Source organism: Scophthalmus maximus, chromosome 13 (assembly GCF_022379125.1).
Source record: "Scophthalmus maximus strain ysfricsl-2021 chromosome 13, ASM2237912v1, whole genome shotgun sequence".
Taxonomy (NCBI): Eukaryota; Metazoa; Chordata; class Actinopteri; order Pleuronectiformes; family Scophthalmidae; genus Scophthalmus; species Scophthalmus maximus.
Window position 1 is genome coordinate 11,833,297 of NC_061527.1, and position 18,376 is coordinate 11,851,672.

The 18,376-nt window shown below is 42.0% G+C and overlaps 4 protein-coding genes and 1 non-coding gene across 6 annotated transcripts in view; 2 read left to right on the forward strand and 3 right to left on the reverse strand.

Moving 5' to 3' along the window:
• atp13a3 (ATPase 13A3) overlaps positions 1–1,895 on the reverse strand; it is a 31,907-nt gene extending 30,012 nt beyond the window's left edge. For both annotated transcript variants that reach the window (XM_035646841.2, XM_035646840.2), the window contains exon 1: positions 1,649–1,895. The gene's annotated coding sequence lies outside the window, so the exon portion shown is untranslated. The remainder of the gene's footprint in view (positions 1–1,648) is intronic.
• A 3,040-nt stretch (positions 1,896–4,935) lies between these two features.
• On the reverse strand, positions 4,936–12,268 carry tmem44 (transmembrane protein 44). Its single transcript, XM_035647635.2, has 10 exons — positions 10,850–12,268; positions 10,632–10,758; positions 10,470–10,560; positions 10,132–10,283; positions 9,911–9,997; positions 9,610–9,780; positions 9,270–9,428; positions 8,962–9,030; positions 8,728–8,868; positions 4,936–5,223 (listed from the first exon to the last, which is right to left on the reverse strand). Exons 1-10 carry the CDS (start codon positions 11,032–11,034, stop codon positions 5,023–5,025), a joined length of 1,383 nt encoding a protein of 460 aa, XP_035503528.2. The 5' UTR covers positions 11,035–12,268; the 3' UTR covers positions 4,936–5,022.
• trnad-guc lies at positions 11,665–11,736 on the forward strand. The gene has a single exon. It is a non-coding gene; the product is annotated as a tRNA-Asp (tRNA).
• Positions 12,269–12,683: 415 nt separating the features above from the next.
• rpf1 (ribosome production factor 1 homolog) lies at positions 12,684–16,195 on the forward strand. Its single transcript, XM_035647637.2, has 9 exons — positions 12,684–13,033; positions 13,352–13,408; positions 13,560–13,640; positions 13,729–13,824; positions 14,302–14,455; positions 14,645–14,727; positions 14,997–15,178; positions 15,277–15,403; positions 15,685–16,195. Exons 1-9 carry the CDS (start codon positions 12,800–12,802, stop codon positions 15,724–15,726), a joined length of 1,056 nt encoding a protein of 351 aa, XP_035503530.1. The 5' UTR covers positions 12,684–12,799; the 3' UTR covers positions 15,727–16,195.
• Positions 16,192–18,211, reverse strand: LOC118318207 (guanine nucleotide-binding protein G(I)/G(S)/G(O) subunit gamma-5). The gene is made up of 3 exons (XM_035647639.2): positions 18,021–18,211; positions 17,709–17,850; positions 16,192–16,465 (listed from the first exon to the last, which is right to left on the reverse strand). The coding sequence occupies exons 1-2, from the start codon at positions 18,099–18,101 to the stop codon at positions 17,725–17,727; spliced, it is 207 nt and encodes a 68-aa protein (XP_035503532.1). The 5' UTR covers positions 18,102–18,211; the 3' UTR covers positions 16,192–16,465; positions 17,709–17,724.
• Positions 18,212–18,376: the final 165 nt, after the last annotated feature.

The following is an 18,376-nucleotide window of genomic DNA, read 5'->3' on the forward strand; positions in this document are numbered from 1 at the left end:
TGGCTTATCCCTAACAAATTGTTTCCATCCTGTTCATTCATCTTCACATATTATTAGTTTGAAGGTACACAAAACTTATACTGGTTTCCTGTGTCAGAAAACATAACGACACCCACGGGGACCATAGATTGGAAATGTTTTGAACTCCCAATTTTGTCTCTGTGCAAGAGCTAATGTTTAGTTATTATATTTTCATGCTTTTACTCTGATGTTCTGGCGGTGATTAAAAAAACATTTAAAAAAACTGATAATAACCAACATGGTCCAGGCTCTTGGTGACTTCATTAAAGGTTAATTCTGTGAGTATTTTAACCTTATTTTCCCATGTTTTAGGCGTAAATGACTGATAGGGTCAAAATCTTTGCAATAGGTCCACTGTTGAGCATACTGCGAAACAAGTGCTGCGACAGTGCTGTAATCCCACAGGGCTGTTGTTGTCCACGTGAAAGTACATCCACTAAAATAGTTCATTTTGCCATTGATGGGCTCAGCTTGTTGTTGTAAGTCTCTGGATACGTTATGGGTGATTTCTACATAGATACAGTAGTTTTACCTATTGAGCTCAGGCGTATGGACTCAAGCGATCAGGCCGCTCCTGATCTTCATCTACAAAATATCCCATAGAGACACACCGAACAGAAGGGTCGCTGGTCCACCAACTACTTGGATTACACTGCAATGCTGTTTCACGGATATACTGTTCTTGCTCAACAGAGGAGCAATTGCAAAGATTTGTTCCCCCCTCTGAATCATTTACATCCAGAAAGCATGAGAAGATACAGCCCAGGTATGAAAACAAAAACAATGCCTGAGTTATCCTTTAAGCTGCCTGACTGGAAAGCAGATCAATGGGGCAGGTGTCTACCAGTCATGAAACTGCCGGAGAGGCGGTGTGTTTACGATTTACAGCCTCTACAGTGGTACACTATCAATTGTGATGAATTGACTACAGATATGAAATGTAGCTTTAACAAAAATCACTTCTTCTTTTAATGCGATTCACCAATTCGGGATCGATAAAGTAGATCCACGCATCTCAAAACACACAGACACACAATCGCATCAGTGCGTTGTGTGTCGTCCATGTGAAGAGCGTGGGTGTAGATTAGAACAGTGTTGTCCTTCCCTCGTTTGGGGCGCGTGGGTCCCGATCAACGCCCAATTGGAGACGGTGAATCGCGGCTACGAGCCCCTGGCGGCGGGGAGGTTAGCGCTCGACCCGGGCGACATGGCTGGATGTCGGCTAGCTGCTAACGTTAGCCCGCCTTCATTGTTAGCGTGCTACGCGGTCACTAGCTTAATAACAAAGTCCATGTGTCTCCCACTGGGTCCGCTGTGTCCCACGGTGCTAACGGGGGGAAACGGCGCTTCGGACGCAGTCCTGTCCGACTCCCCTGCCTCACCGCCGGGAGGAGGACAGTTGACGCCCCCCCCCCGACACACACTCACACACACACACGCACACACGCTCGCTAACGACGCCGCTTTAGCCCCGCTCGGTAGCGACTAACAAATGGGATGACAGCGACGAGGGCAAACCGCGCGCACACACACACACACACACACACACACACGCTCTCACACACACACACACACACTCACTCACACACACACACACACACACACACTCACTCACTCACTCACTCACCCAGAACCACCCGGCCACTCTGAAGATCACCTCCGAGTCATGGTGAGGCGCGAGCGGCTGTTATCTGAAGGGAAACGTCGTTGAGCAGGAACACGGACCGGGTCTAGGAGAGAGATGTCGTCGCAGCAGCAGCAGCAGCAGACGAGCGGCGCGGAGAGCGGCTGCGTGCTGACAGCTCAGCGGGACAGGGCGAGTGCTACAGCGGCAGTGAACTGGCCCGAACTGGCTGCGTTGACGGCAGGAAGTGACATGCCGTGAAATCACGGGAGGCGCGAGCCGCCGACCCCGCCCCTCGCTTCCAGGAGAACGTGTTAGCACTATATATGGGAGGTCGCCCGCTCACCTGCCGTCAGTCATATGGACTGGATGGGCGACGACTGCGACGGACGACACATGATGTTGAGATCATGATCATGGTGCAAAAAAAAATATATATATATTTATATTATATATATATATATATATATACACATATTGTTTTATATATATATATATATATATATATATATATATATATATATATATATATATATATATATATATATATGTGTGGAAACAATATATACATATTGTTATATATATACACACGATGGTGAGATAATAATCATGGTTCAAAAAAATATAACATCTGGAAGAGAATATATATATGTGGAAACAATATATACATATTGTTATATATATACACATGATGGTGATATCATGATCATGGTGCAAAAAAAATAACATCTGAAAGACAATATTTATATGTGGAAAAAATATATACAATCTGGGAAAATAATGACTCACGTTACTCACGCTATTACGTGTCACGTTTTGTCAATATGCACCACTTTGCGGTAAAGCTAAACAGTGCATATGTATGTCGACATATGACACTTCTTAATCATGGCTTGGTGTCTCTCGGTCATTCTGCTTCTTATAGCATTGTGTTGTCGTGGTTGCTTTGTGACTCTCTGAGGTAACTTGGCCGGTTGGTTTGAGTGCACATGTTTTGTGCTTATTTGCAATGGTTCTTTTCTGTCTCTTTTTAGGATATTTTTCTGGTTAAGACCAGGGGCCGCCTGATCCTGTGATCCCATGGGCCTGTGTCCAATAGTGTAAATCAGCATGTCAGCATGTGTGTTTACAGAGTGTGTGAGTGACAAATTGCGTGTAAAGGCAGCAAACAAAAGATGTCAGTCAGCAGGCCAGTCGAGAAAGAGAGAGAAAAAAGCTCTTGCAGGTTTTTTCAGTAATTTTTGCGTAATCCTTTCAACATATACATAAACCAACAAACACACATGGGAGAAAACATAACCTCCATTGTGGAGGTAAACAAAATGTGTATCATTGCCCACAAGCAGGTTAATTCAACCGTGCATATTAGGCATATTTACAAATGTCTTAAACAAATGTCATATGTGCTAGGGACTCTTCAGTGAGTTTGTATTGCACGCACAATACATACAGTTTAGAGACTTGCAAGAGAAAGGCTAAATTAAGAATGTACTAATCAAAGCGACAGAAGCCAAGACATAAAATGTTTCTTTCAACGTGAATCACATTTCACAAACACTAGATCCACACATTTCTCACGATGCAACCAAAAAAGCTCACACAAGGTATTATGCAAATGCTTTCACAGTGACAAGAAAGCTGACTTTTGTGTCAAATTACTGTTCTTAAGACATTCCCTATTAGCTATTATACAAGTCTTTATTCAGTAACTACAAGGTATTCATTTATTTCTTTGCCTGTGCAGGATTTTGTATTACTCCTCCCCTTCTGACAAACTTGCAAAAAATGTCCTGCTGCCTGAAATCATCCACTATCTTCCACGTTGTTTGCAGTGGAGTGATCACTGATGTGCGAGCCAAGAAAAACAGAAAGGCCCATTCCCCACTAGTGCTTCAGATGTGCTAATCCTTGCTCTTGATCACTTTGCAAACAGAATTCCACCTTTTTATGTGGGGGACACAGTTTGTTTTTCTTTCAGCCAATCTCAGAAGGGACAGATATGAGGCCCAGAGACAGAACAATGCTAGCTCAGCATTTATCATTCTCAGATGGCATTTATTTTTTTCTTTAGTTTATTAAATATGTTAGGAAATACAGATGAAAAACAGCAATTCATGTTTTGGTCTATTTTCAATTAGATTCTCTGGTTTTAGTCCTCAGGTGATCAACAACCAATCAGATGAATATTTTTTAGAAGAAGAAAAAATGCACCCGTAAAGCCGAGAGGATATAAATTTGTAAAATTTGTTTGTATATTTTGAGTTGTCATTTTAGTATTAAAACTGATTGTAAAGACGGTAGAAAACCCACACCATCCGCACTAGTGTTGGTCCCTGATAAGCCTTGCTTTCACGGACAAATGACAACTCCATTTACGTCACAAAGGAACTGCATTACCCATTGCGTAACCAAAACATGGAAGAGGATAGTATGATGTTTTTGTTCGATGTCAAACAAATCATCAATGAGCGAGCTATTGAGAAAGAAAACCTTGAAATATTCATATTTAACCAAAATGTTCACTGATATGGATGCTAAGGGATTTGCCAAGGCCTTCCTCAGAAAACAAACAGCTGTGAAAGTTGTGAGAGGATGTCCCAGACACATGAGAGGTGGTATGAATAAATGAAAAAAAAGCTGTAACTTTAGTGCAGCTGCTGACATCAGCAAGCGCTTTGTTACACCTCAATAGTCAATTCACAGTCATTTGTCTAAGACAGACATGTCACTGAAGGGAATGTAACAGGGAGGAGTGAAATGTGTTTCATAACTTTGCTCTAATCTGTGTATTGTTTGCTTATCAGGCCTAAGGAAGTCCCTGCAGTTAAAATGCCCTAGTTAGTTGCTCTAGCATCATCAGCCAGATGGACAGAAGTTTGAGCGATGATGGAGAGGACGGACGAGCTCTGGCCGTCTAGTCTGGCACTTATCTGCTCCGTCGGCCCCTTTTCCCAGTCCAGCCCCGATAACCCGGGTCGACTAGCAAAATACAGGATATGACCCAATAACCTTGCAAGGCAACAGGGGAGCAATATTGTTTTATTAGGGGAGGTCTTTTCCGTAAACCTTCTCAGTTGACAGAGGGCTTGATGAATGCAGCCAGGACAGTAAATGCATTAGCCCCTCTACACTGACAAACAGCCACAAGTTAGACACAAAGCTGCACTATGCACCTATAGTAACACATTCACCCTTAAAAGCCAAGACCCTGCAATTGTCCCAATCAATTTACCATCACTGAAAGTTAGCTTAATACACACACAAACTGCTGAAACAAGACAGAAAACAGGTCAATGCTTGTAGATTTTATTACCTCTCAAATGAAAGCACCAGTTGTGTATACTAACTTATTACAAACTGAAAATGACAGTTCTTTGTCACTTTGCCAGGCTTACAGCAGTGAAACCCTCATCCTCTTCTTTACCAGGCAGTGTTTTCTGTAGGAGTCCAGACACGACACAGGTGCAGGTGTTTAAGGGTTTGGGGGTTTCTGGAAGCTCCTGGAGGGGGAACTCATCACCCTCCTGTTGTTTTGCTGTTGGTCCTCTCCACTGGCCGTGTGCCTCTTCAAAATCCCACTGAAAAATATTGATAGGTCAAAGAATTATCATGGATAATAATAAAGATTCAGATATGTCATATTCTACCATCTTTATACATGGACTAATCTTTATAACTAATATTAGCTAACTCATTATGTCCCTTGGAGACAATTGCAAGAAAACTTTTAAGGCATAAAACAGGTTAAGTTTTGTATAGTCTGATGGGAATTGACTGATGTAACCCCTCGACTCCAGTGAGGAAAAACTACAAAAAACAAAAACAAAAAAAGGCCTTAGGGAGTGCCACCGTCTCCCAGGACAGACAAAATTGCATTTGATGTCACATGTAGAGAGCACAACAACAAAATAACAATGTGAAACTCATGTGAAACAATGTCAAAAAAGGAGAGATATAACAAATGTTTAAAGCTGCGTTCAGACATGCGGGCACCCTTTATCTAACACTTTCCCTTTATACTTCATTTAATGGTTCATTTTATTTTTGGAACACAGGAATGTATGTTACTTTTTCTGAGGCCCTGACCCTCGTCCCTTTCAACACTGGTTGATTGTTTTTAGATATACTGAAAGGGAATTTTACTGTTTTAATGACATCAGTCATACAAATCTGGAATATAAAAGGTTTTGCATTGTTTACACAGTTAAATTCCAAGCCCAGGAGGCTTCTCACAAGAAACTCTAAACGTCTCCCAAAATAGCAGAGGATAGAACTGCCCCCCATATAGACAAGGCAAACATTTTCGCACTACTTCCTAAGCAGACAGGCCCAGCCCAGTTTCGGTCCTTAATCAAAGATCCTTTACAGCAGAACAATTGGGCCATAAGACAAATCTCAAACAATTCCACCCCTCACTGTACCCCTCGGTCACCTCCCCCTTGCCCCCCGCCTCAGCCTCGCAAAGAACCGGCACTCAGCAAAAATGTTCACGGAACACATGGCACAATAGACAATTCAAGCTGCGGTAAGCCCAGTGAGCTCTGACTGCTCGGTTTAACAGGCAGCACACTCCAAAATGTTGGGTGGTTTTATCATGATCAGCGATTAAGGAGTTATTATGAAAAAAACATTTGTATTCATGTTCTGTGTAAATATATCTAAAATTGTTCACTAGCACTGTGATTTTTTTCTTTATGTCTCCAGTTCCCTTTGAAGCATATTACTCTGTCTTGAACTCATCTAGCGTTCTGTGTGTTGAGGATTAAAAATTAAACACAGCGCCAACCTGTAAGGAAACATTATTTCTGTTAAATCACTAAGTAAACAGCTTCTGTTAATTCTAACTAAGTGTTCCAGAGAGAAAGGCAATAATTTATGACTTCACATGCTGTTATCATTTTTTATTAAGACTACAGATTAGAGAACTGTTCTACTCAGACAAGATTACCTGTTATTGTCAGAAGTGTACAAATTCCACCTTATGTTGTGCACTGATATGAACTGCCCCCAAAACACTGAATATATGGAAGCTCCTCTCATGTTCGAGGATAACAGACATCCACCAAAAAATCCAGTTGAGATTAGATTAAGGTAAAGGCTAGTTTTCAAAACAGCTATATAAAGTTTTACACCAAATACAACAAGTACAGTCAGACATTTCAAATACTTTCTTAAAGCCCTCTTATACTCTTGCACACTAACGGTGCAAAAGGCATTCAAACCGTTTGCTTTTTCCTGTTAGGTGAACAGTATCTAGCTCCTGTTGTTTGGGCTCACAACGTTTGCCATTGTTTGTGGTTAAATGACATCCTCCATAGCTTGGCTTTCTGCAGCACTACAATGAGGGAGTTTCTCCTGTGGCTGTGAGCATCAGGGCCCGAGAAGGAAAAAGCTTATGATTTCACTCCCCTTGCAAACTCAAACTAGGCCTTACAGAGTAGTGGACATTACATACATGTTAACTGTCAGGGCCAGTTTTGCTAAGTAGCCAATATTTTATTCTGGACACAACTGTACACTGGGGAATAAAGTTAAAATACAAACCCTGCGTCTCATGTTTCTCAAAAATGACATCTCCATAAAATGTTAACCAGAAACCTGCATCAACACTCTTATTACTCTATAGAGTTTGATGAGTCAAACTGTATAGAGCCTATATAGTTTGACTCATCAATCCTATAAATACATGCTGACTTTTGTCTTCTTCCAAGAAACTGCTGTCTCGCTTACTTCCTCGAGTATCACGTGACAAAAACGGACAACACTAGGTTTGCAACAGCACACACACACACACACACTGTCCTCACTGTTACCTCGTCTTATAACTTCTTCTGAGTTCCAAGTGCTTATGGTTGGCTTTGTCTTAAACGTGGAGAGAACAAACTTTGAGTCAGATAAGAAAACGCTATTGCAATAAAAAAGTATGGAGCCAGCAGCAGCATCCTCAGCCTCACGTTCAACAAGCTGTCTCCAGATGTGTATTCTTGTCGTGAAGGGACAGAGCCATATCGGGAGAAGACATTTTTATCCAAACAGATCTCATTATCCTGGATGTTGTGCATTTGATAAACTTTGAAAAGTAAATTATAAAGGTGGCATCAAAAATCAACAAAATTTGTGTTGTGAGGATGAGCTTGATTGATGAGATTTTTGCTGCTTTGGCCTGTACTCAGACATCAGAGATTTGCTGTTGTAGTCACAACTGTCCATTTATATTTTGCTAATTCGATTTTGTAAAACTGGGCTGGCGGCTAGGATGACAAGGAAGTTTAGATCCATCCCTTCCCTTTAGTGTCTCCAACATTTATTAGACAGAGGCGCACTCAAATTTCTCCTTCCGTCATGACAAGAAAACCTGTTACATGGGCCCCATATAATTATGTATAAAGGCTATAAGCAAAACAGATTCAAGTCATCATAGCAGTTCACACAAGGTGATAAGACACAAGTTAACATGGGTTTATATCAGGCAAACACTTAAAACAGCAGCTGGGCATCACCTAGTGGTACACTTAGAAAAGTACACGCCATAGCTTTATTAACACTGTTCAAGCCAGTTTTCACTTTCCCTCGCAAAAAAATGGCAAAGTTAACGCTCTTCCTCAAAATATTATTATTAATGCGGAAGAAATATCACAACAGTGTATGTTCGAGACTTTGTTTCTTTACAATTTTAAGAAAACAAAATACTTGTGGTCTGTGATTAGCTCTGTAGTCACACTGGTCATTAAAATGACAGAAAAGTTAAACCTGTTAAACTTGTTGTAAACAGCACATTTTGATTTGTCATTGTAGGGAAAGTATGAGTGTTACTAACGTAATCTATTCAAGTGTCCCAGTAAGTCATGACAGAGTGAGCCAGCATGAACATTACCAGGAACCTGAAACTGAAGCAGCTGAAGGAATTCATCCTGCATTAACTTCGTTGTTTACACCTGAACTTTTCCTCAAAATAAACCCAATTTAAAAGGCCAATACTTACTAATGACAATTATTTGGGCTGTTGTTGAAATACAAAATCATTAGCACTGTACTCATCTCCACTTTGCAAGAAAATGCCACAATGAATCGTTCCTACCCACCTCCAGATCAGAACTGACTGGTGAAGATTCACAGGATGTATCTGAAGAGCAGAAACCGTCAACTCTGATCACTCGCACCGTCCTGTCCAGAGGCCCATCCTCCACCTCCTCCTTGGACAGTGTCCCATCCTGTAGGCACATCTGCCAACAGAGCACAATCAACATATTACACGGTAAGAGTGGCCACTGAATCAAGACCAGAAAAACAGAGAGCACAAAAGATTCTTTGCTTACTTTTCTCGCAGGGCGAATACTGACGTCCATATAACGGCCCATTTCAGACATCTTCTGGACAGTTTTGGTCTTTGAAGAAAAGTAGTACAAATGGATTAACATGACGTGGCTAAATTGTTACATTTGTAAAAGTAAATTTCCTAAATTGACAATGTCAAATATGAAAGCAATTCAGGAAGTCTCACAGAAATTGTAAGACATGCTGGCAGTAACTTTGTCTTTGTCTAATGGGTGTAACACAATATCCCTGTATGATTCCTAAGGCTTAGGGAAGCCAGTAGCCAGCATTAAGTATGAAGAGGACTTACTTTTGTTTCTGCGGATGAATTAAATGTTCTTTTTCGATGGTTCTTCATGACGGCATTCTCAGAGCGGATGCCTGAGCCACCTAAAAGGCTCTCTGTGTCTGGAGAATAGCTCATGTGTCGCTGCCTGGTTCCCGTCTTGCAGTGGTGCAGGACTAGGATCTGATGATGTTGAGTAAAAGGTCAACAGATCAAAACCTGTTTGAAAATCAGTACAATTCTCACACACACACACACACACACACCCCGGGTGTTACCGGGGTAACATTGGTTTTTGGACGGCTGAAACCCTGAGCCTGACAGACTAAGTAAGAGAAAGTCACAAAGTGCTAAACAAAGATACGAGAAGATCCAGAGTGACACCACATATTGCCGACAGCAGCCATGGCATGACTCTCAGAAGAAATCCAATCCGGGTGTCGTAGAGGAGTATGGCAGCAGCGTAGAGGACACCAGCCACTGTGCACAGCAGTGCTGACAACATGTAGGCCTGGGTCAACGTCTGTCCTCTGTACTAAAGGGGAGAAAGGAAATATCAAATGAATGCATCTTAAAAGAGATTTCTCACAACTTTGGAAAAGCAATAGAACTATCAATACGAGTGGCTACGACACCTATAAACTCATGTGCCGTTTGTCACTTACAACTCTGCAGACTGCAGGGAGCCTGGAGGTACAGACGATGACAGAAGAGATCAAGCCAAGCATGTAACCCAGGATTTCAGTGTTGTCCTTTGAGGATGACAATTTTAAAATGTTATATAGGGAATCTGAACTGACTAAACTGACAGACATAAATATGTAAAACTAACGGCTGTTCAACCACGCTATTAGAAGGCTGTCCACAGAGTTCTGCGTGTTTTTACTTGGAGGGAGACACGCAGCAGTCTCCTCCCACTGAAAGGCCTGTCTGTTGGGTTGATCCGGGACTTCAGAAAACCTCCTGCAACCACCATCAACACGCACACTGCAAGGAGTTGCTGTGTCCTCCGCCTCCTCGTGATCCTCAGCCTCCTTTCTGAGGGAGGACGCACAGAGGGGAAGGGACGGTTTGCAAATGGAAACAGTTGATCACTTGTTCACTTGTTTGGTTATCTGAGGAGTTCCCTGATAAGTCTCCTGGCTGTTTTGCCTAGATTATTCGGCGAGCCGGGTGGTGATGATGATGAGGAATGAATTACGATGACACGCCTCTGAAACCTACCTGCCTTTGTGTTCCAGCACAGGAACACTGGGAAGCAGCAGGACAAAACGTTGACAGCGTCCACAGCAGCAGCAAAAGCAGCCATCAACACCTGCAGAGGGCGCAACAGAAATACATGAACTGTGCCTGCATACGACGAATAGTACAATGATTAGATGTTACCTGAATGTAAAGCTGTCTCGACAGAATGGCTCCAACGGTGCTGCAGAGGTTACCGAGAAAGCAGTAGAAGACAATGGTGGTTTCTCCTGGACCTTCTGCGCGACGTTTGCACCTCGGATACAGCAGACTTTGAACAGTTGACAATGGGTTTGATGCACAACTGGTCTGAATCACACACGGGGGGGGGGGCGAACGTTGAAATGTTGGCAACAACTTACACGAGGCACGACAGAAGTAGACTCAGCGCAGACAACGAGCTGAGACCGACGAGGATGCAGAGTTTGTCCGCGTCGCCGGAGAAACAGGTGGCGACCGAATCCACGCGGAACGCGAGAAGGTCAGAGAACAAAGTGTCGGAGCCTCGCATGGTTCGATCATCTGTGATCGGCATGCGTCCCCCCATGTTTATTACAAATGCGCCTACATTCCGTGCTACAGATTACAAAAGGAAGACGGATGATAACAAACGCGCCGACTCAGCAGAGCGAGCCACTTGTAGAGTTTGCATATTCTAGGGAGGGACTCACCTGGGAAGCTCGTCACTCACCGCCTGATTTCATTCGGGAGACATCAGACGTCAATGAGTATATATGTGTTTCAGTCATTGAACATGACAATGAATAATCACTAGAAAACCGTGGCCCTCAAAGGCTAGAAAAAAACTTAATTAGGGCCCACTCTGAATATAAGTTTGATTGAATTAGACAGGGCTACAAAAACGGGACTTAGCGTCTACTAGCTATTATCTGCTCACTTAAGAGGATTATTAAAAAAAAATAATTGCCCACATATCAATCATCGTTATTATAGTGGACAGATGTGAAATGTTTTCTGGTCTTGCTGCATCTTCAGAGCAAATCAGACGTAAAGGGGTGACATTTTCCTGCAGTACCACGAGTGGCCACTCGATAAAAAAAAAAAAATGCTAGCGTACGCAAGCAATACCCACACTTTACAATGTTATATTAATGTAATGAATATACAGGGTTGGGTTGCATACAAAGGTCAGTCTTGCGATTCAGCATTGCCACAATCCTCGTTAGTATAGTGGACAGTATCTCCGCCTGTCACGCGGAAGACCGGGGTTCGATTCCCCGACGGGGAGGAATTTTATTTTCTATTCTGCTCAACAGCTGCTTTACAAACCCGGTCTGCACCTACCTCAGTAGAAAGTATAGCGCACAAAAGAGAGAGAGAGAGTGAGAGAGAGAGAGAGAGTGTGTGTGTGTGTGTGTGTGTGTGTGTGTGTGTGTGTGTGTCTGTGTGTGAGAGAGAAGAAACTAAAAGCCAAAGTAGATTATAATGTTATCTGGCCCTAAAAAAAAGAGATTATAAATCAGCAGAATATCCCTCTACTGTCAGAGATAGAAAGCAGAGACAGAGCCTAACCAGGTACAGGCTCAGTGACCACAAACTGGCCATCGAAACAGGAAGACACAACAAAATCATGGTAACCAAAAGAAAACAGGACATGTGATCATTGTTCCACAGGTGAGGTTGAAACAGAGATGCACTTTCTCCTTCACTGTAAATCATTCAGTGAAACGAGGAACATTTGTTTTAAAAAGTTCAACTCTGTGACGTGAGATTTCAAAGAGCTCAAAGATGTCTCAAAACTAAAGAAACTCATGGGAGAAGGAAACAGAGCAAATGTTGCTGCGCAATATGTTTTAACATGCCACAAGCTGTGGGACAGTGAATGACCAACACCCCCCCCCCCCCCACACACACACACACACACTGTATATACTGTATATATAATGAATATAAATCAATCTTAATGTTGTGTTAATGTTCGTGTTACTGTTTGTTGTGTTCCATCTGAATGTTTGTACAATTGCGTGTTTATTCTTTGGCAACATTACTATCTAAACTTTCATGCCAATAAAGCTCATATAAAAAAAATTGATAATCTTGTTTAGTTTGCTATAAAAAAAATGAGAGCGTGTGTGTGTGTACCGTTGCTTGCAGGGGCACCACTGGCCAGTGAATTCGAGGTGCTGTTCTTCCTCCTCGCCACTAGGTGTCCCACACTTTTCATCCACGTCCACAAATCGGTCACCTCTTGTTCCGCCGGACGTGAACACACGAGCTGGCAGCCACAACCAGCAGCACACGTGAAAAAAAATAAAACACACGGAGGAAAAATAACAGACAGCGGACATACGATGGACATCAGCGAGGTCCCCGTCAGTCTGGACACCAAAGGTAAGAAACAGAAGCACACGAAACCGAAGAAGAAGAGTGTGAGCGCGGACGCAAATGGAGACGACGGCGGAGCGGAGAAGATGGAGAACAGTGAGGAAGCGTCTTCCTTCCCCCCCACCTTCAGTGTGTCCGAAATCAAGAACAAGCAGCGACGACACGTCATGTTCATGAAGTTCAAGCAGGAGAAGAGGAAGGTAGACAAAATATTAATGGTCTTGAAGTAAAGGTTTGGAGCGGTTAAATGCTCAGTGGAGGCTGTGGAATAGTATCATGTTATACTGAGTGTCTCTAACGTTTAGTTTACACCATGGGCTTAATAAACGTTACAGGGGAGCCCTGGTTGACCCTCACCATTTAATAACTTCTCTAAAGATGAATCTGATTAGTAAATTGACAGAAAGGGAAGTTTGACTGAACAATCACTGATTGATCAACTTTCAATGTTTCAGTAAATGCAAGTTGGAAGGCTCGTCCTGGATTCTCATATCTCTCCCCCTGTCTCTGTATCTCAGCAAAAGATTCAGCTGAAGAAGAAGAAGAAAAAAGAAAGGGAAGCGCTCGGTGACAAGGTGAGTCTCCCCCTTTCCCATGTCTGGTCCCAAAAGGTTGCTGTCATCGAGTCGAGAACGGAGTTCATCGCTTGGCTTCCCAGAATTGCGCATTTTACCATCAAACAAGGCAAGCATATTCATTCTTTCATACATTCTGTCTCTTACGCAGGCACCACCTAAAGAGGTCCCGAAGACGATAGAAAACCAGAGGGTGTACGACGAGACCACAGTCGACCCAGAGGATGAAGAGGTGTGAACCTTGTTTAAATGACCTCAGGTTATATCTGTGATGAATGTGCATGAAGTAGTGAGTTTGTGTGTTTTTCTGTCATCTTCAGGTTGCATTTGACGAGGGAACGGATGAATTTTCTGCCTATTTCAATGGGATCACAAACCCCAAAGTGCTCATCACGACATCAGACAGACCCAGAGGGGTGAGACGCACTTTTACATGTCTGCACAACTTTATTTATTATTTCAGTGAAGTAAACTATTCGGTGAATTTGCACTGTAGGAATTTTCTTTTGACACTTTAAAACTATACTCCACGGTTACATTTGGTAATGCAGTGGAAACTGCTTATATTTATAGCTAGCTAAATATATGAATGACACATATATATGGATGGATAGCTAACTTAATCCATAACTTAAAGTGTTTGCACAGAATATTATCTTGATTTATTTTAAATTTAGTGTTTACATATGTAATAACTCTTCATCCTGTTTGGGCTAAATTAGTGTAGATTCTAGTTTCTACATTTCAGGTTCACTTTGTGATTTAACTTGACATAGTTAAGTTTTATATTATTTGTTCTATATACATATGCGTAATACGGTAAATTGGGGTCTGTTAAGCTGCTCGTTCTTTTAAAAACAGTCTTCTGATCAACACACTAATGTGTCTTGCAGAGGACGGTGAGGTTTTGCGAGCAGATGGCCACAGTGATCCCAAACGCCCACGTGTACTACAGAAGAGGTTTGGCTCTGAAGAGGGTCATTCCCCAGTGCGTCGCCAGGAACTTCACGTACCTCCTGGTCATCAACGAGGATCGCAAAATGCCCAGTATCCTCAAAGACGGCAGCATTAGGAGAGGAGGATGATATGCTCTTTACTGCTTTGTTATCCTGTATTTATTATATTGCTGTAGTTTGGATAAAGAACGACACTTCAGTTGTTTTTGGTGCTTTCACTGATGTTAGCTGTACGTTTTCTTACTCTTCGATGGTCAACTTCCTTAACTGCAACTTTCAGACGGTATGGTTCTCTGTCACCTACCTGACGGGCCGACTGCACACTTCAAGGTCAGCAGTGTTCGACTTCGGAAAGAGATGAAGGCAAGTACATGAATCCAGACTCTTTTTTGTAAGTTATATAATTTGAAAATATATTTAATTCGAAGAAAAAAAGAAGCTGTTGTATTTTCAGTCCATTTGTTTTTTAAGCTTCAGTATTTAAAGATTTGTAAGTAATTTTACCAACATTTTTAATAAAGCAGAAATTCGCACCATTTTGTCTTACCAGTGATGGGGCATTTCCTTTAGAGTTGTAGGAGCCCCAGTCTTGGCTGTAAGCCCAGCATCATTTTGCTATTCTCTATGTGCAGAGACGAGGCAAAGATCCCACCGAACATTCTCCAGAGGTGATCCTGAACAACTTCTCCACACGCCTGGGCCACAGCATTGGCCGTCTGTTCGCCGCTCTCTTTCCTCAAGACCCGCAGTTTGTGGGCCGACAGGTCGCCACCTTCCACAACCAGAGAGACTTCATCTTTTTCAGATTCCACAGGTGAATATTTAGGTGTCAAATCTGACTTGAGCTGGACATGTCTTCTAATATGACAGAAATTTTGACGGTCAAATAAACAAATCTTTGCATGTGTAAAGGTACATCTTCAAGAATGAGAAGAAAGTTGGCATTCAGGAGCTGGGACCACGCTTCACCCTCAAACTACGCTCTCTCCAGAAAGGCACCTTCGACTCAAAGTTTGGAGAGTACGAGTGGGTCCTTAAGGTGAGTCTCTCTGCGCTCTCACTTTTTGGAGACACCAGAAGAGCTATCAAAGTGGATCCAATAGTGTAACGTCAGATGACTTTTGCAATTGAATTTTTCAATTTATGGTAATTTGAAACGAGTGTAAGTGTTGCAGCGTATTCACGTTTGCCTCAATTTGCATATCTCTTGACCTATTTGCTGGTAGAAGTTATATAGCCATTCATGAATGTTTCTAATTGCACTCAAGCTTTTCTCGTAGTCCAAAAAAACAAACACTTAAAACAAATCTTTGTTTCCAGCGCCATGAGATGGATGCCTGCAGACGGAAGTTCCAGCTCTGAGTACACAGGATGGCTTCGATTACCAAGACATTACAGCTTTTTGTGGACTCAACAGAAATTGACTCTACAGCAGACGTCCCAGATTCACTGAGGAATCACTGAACATTTATCCTAAGGAGATGTTCAACACTGACGACTTGGAGACAAGAAGCTGTAGCTCAAAGCAAGGACTTTAACTCTGTCTATTGTTGGCAGAGCAGAGACACGCAGACACCCCCATTAATCTGCAATTTTTGACCTACATGTTTATGTGGCAGATGTGCAGTTCTTATGAAATATATCTTCTCAGACTGTATGAATGTGGCCCAAATTGTTTGTTCACAGAGTCAAATGTGATCTTGGTCTGTGCATATGACATGAAGAACAGTAGACTAAATGCATCAGTATGGGTAACAGGACTTTCAAAAATAAATATACAAATTGAACACATTTCTAAATGTGTGTATACTTTTAATAAAAGTTTAAAAATACCATTTATTTTATCTCTTAATAAGTAATTAATGAAAAATGTACAGTTCAAAAGGCACAGTGGGTGTTGATATGGGCTAGTTACTTTAAAGCAAGTAGGTTAAGACATCTATTGTGCCACTTAAGCACCTGGAAATGTTTGTCAGATTTTTACAAAGGCAAAAGTTAAAAAACAAAACTTAAGTTAGTTTGTCCCAAAATTTCCCAACCCTCGAGGCGATTCCAGTCCACGATGCAGCCCCATTCCTCAAGGCACCACAATGTCCAAAACCTGCAGAGATGGAAATGCATTAGATAGTATTTCAATCTACAAAAGACATGAACATGCTGAACTTACTTCTTTGGCTCCTGAATGACACCTGAAACGTTTAAACTAGCTTCAGAGCTGAAATGTGTAAAATGTTAATCTGGTTTGCCATTAGATGCAGATTATGTGTAGGATTATTTATTATGTAAGCATCATCAAGAATTCTGGGATGCACAGGTTTAAATCCAATAAATATGTGGCATTATTTCAAAACCAGGTTAAACTTTTCATACATTGCCCATCCTTTTGGCGGTATACTTCTTAAACATCAAATACCGAAAGCGTTCACCACGAAATCAGTAACGGCCCCCAAAAATATACATATACCGGTCCCACTCCAAATCCACACGCAAGTCCTTGTCTTTTCTGTAGCCTCTTAATAGTCATCTTGAAAATGGACCGCACCCGCGTTGAGCGCTGCAACAGTTAATCGATTACTAAATTAATCACCAACTATTTTGATAATCGATTACTCGGTTCAAGTAGTTTGTTTGAAAAAAAAGGTCAAAATGATCTGATTTCAGCTTCTTCAATATGAATACTTCCTGGTTTCTTTGTTCCTCTATGACAGTAAACTGAATATCTTTGGTGTGTGGACAGAACATCATCTTGGAGTTTTGGGAAACACGATAAACATTTTTCAACCATTTTATGGACCAAACAACTAATTAATCGAGAAAATAATCGATTATGAAAAGAATTGTTAGTTGCAGCCCTACTCATGTTCACTTTGTAGTTTATTTATTCTCTATGCCTTTTATGATTTTATCCTGGTACAATATATCCACTTCAGGACAAATTACTATTTTTTATCTACAGATGCTATACAAACACTCAGTTTATTAGGTACATCTAATACCACCTCCAGTCCTGGTCAATGAAGACATTAAAGGATGTACTTTTTAGTCAAATGTCATCAATTTTGCTTATTTTCTTCTGGCTTGATGACAATGACAAACTTGTGCTTTAAGCAGAGGGGGGGGGGGGGCTTTTTGTAGCTGCTTTTATTGGTGTGGATGATTGTTGTAAAACAACACTTATATTTGTCATGGAACACTTCAACTGTAAGTTGAGGGTCTTGTTAATATTAACCCTGGAGGACTGGAAAGAAATATCAAACTATATGAAATGAAAATGAAGTGTGGCGTTAGTACTCTAACGAGAGCGAAGGATCTGACGGGGGTGAGACGGTGGTCGTGGAACTCACTCAGGCTCGGTCGGTGCTATAGGAAGGAGCAGACCTTCTGTGGTCTGAACGGGTTGTTGCTGGACGACATGCCGGTGAGCAGAGGGTCCTGCTGGGCGTTCTGCAGGCAGAACTGCTGCAGGTCCGCGGCGGCCTGGGACACCTGCGGAGGACAACCGAGTCCCGACAAGTTAGCCGGAGATTGTGTCACCAGCAGCAGGGTGACTCGAACGAACGTCGGGTCCGCCGAGTGACTGAAACAACGAGAGACACTTGTGACGAGCGACTGTGAACACAAACACACGCCCAAGAACGGACGGTGTCGACCGTTACCTTCACTCTGTTAATGCCGGCTTCAAGGCGCAACTGCTGGACGATCTTCTTCATCGTGACGATGTTGGAGGATCCGGACATTGTTACGATTTGAAGAGACTTCCGTCCAGATTAAAAGTTGTAATTCGTTGCGTCGCTAGCTTGCTAACTTCTTCCTCAACAAAGAGTTTCCGGTTTTCTTTTAAAGGCGTGTCCGCCATTGCTACCTTTGAGGGATGCTCGTAAACTCAATATGTGTAGTATTTCCCAAGATACTTTGTGTGCACTACATATTACCGAGTATCTATCGAAAGCTGATATCTTCGAAATAACATGTATTATAAGATTTGTTAGTTGGGGGAATATCCACCTCACCC

Bases quoted from the DNA above. Each gene is read 5' to 3' on its own strand.
- tmem44 (XM_035647635.2), bottom strand. From the start codon at position 11,034: ATGGGGGGACGCATGCCGATCACAGATGATCGAACCATGCGAGGCTCC. The intron at 10,759-10,849 runs GTAAGTTGTTGC...AACTGTTCAAAG, and splicing joins CTACTTCTGTCGTGCCTCGT to TCTGCTGTATCCGAGGTGCA. The intron at 8,869-8,961 runs GTAAGCAAAGAA...CTCTGTTGGCAG, and splicing joins GTATTCGCCCTGCGAGAAAA to ATGTGCCTACAGGATGGGAC.
- rpf1 (XM_035647637.2), top strand. From the start codon at position 12,800: ATGGACATCAGCGAGGTCCCCGTCAGTCTGGACACCAAAGGTAAGAAA. The intron at 13,034-13,351 runs GTAGACAAAATA...TCTGTATCTCAG, and splicing joins TCAAGCAGGAGAAGAGGAAG to CAAAAGATTCAGCTGAAGAA. The intron at 13,409-13,559 runs GTGAGTCTCCCC...TCTCTTACGCAG, and splicing joins GGGAAGCGCTCGGTGACAAG to GCACCACCTAAAGAGGTCCC.
- LOC118318207 (XM_035647639.2), bottom strand. From the start codon at position 18,101: ATGTCCGGATCCTCCAACATCGTCACGATGAAGAAGATCGTCCAGCAG. The intron at 17,851-18,020 runs GTAACGGTCGAC...TGTCCTCCGCAG, and splicing joins CCGGCATTAACAGAGTGAAG to GTGTCCCAGGCCGCCGCGGA.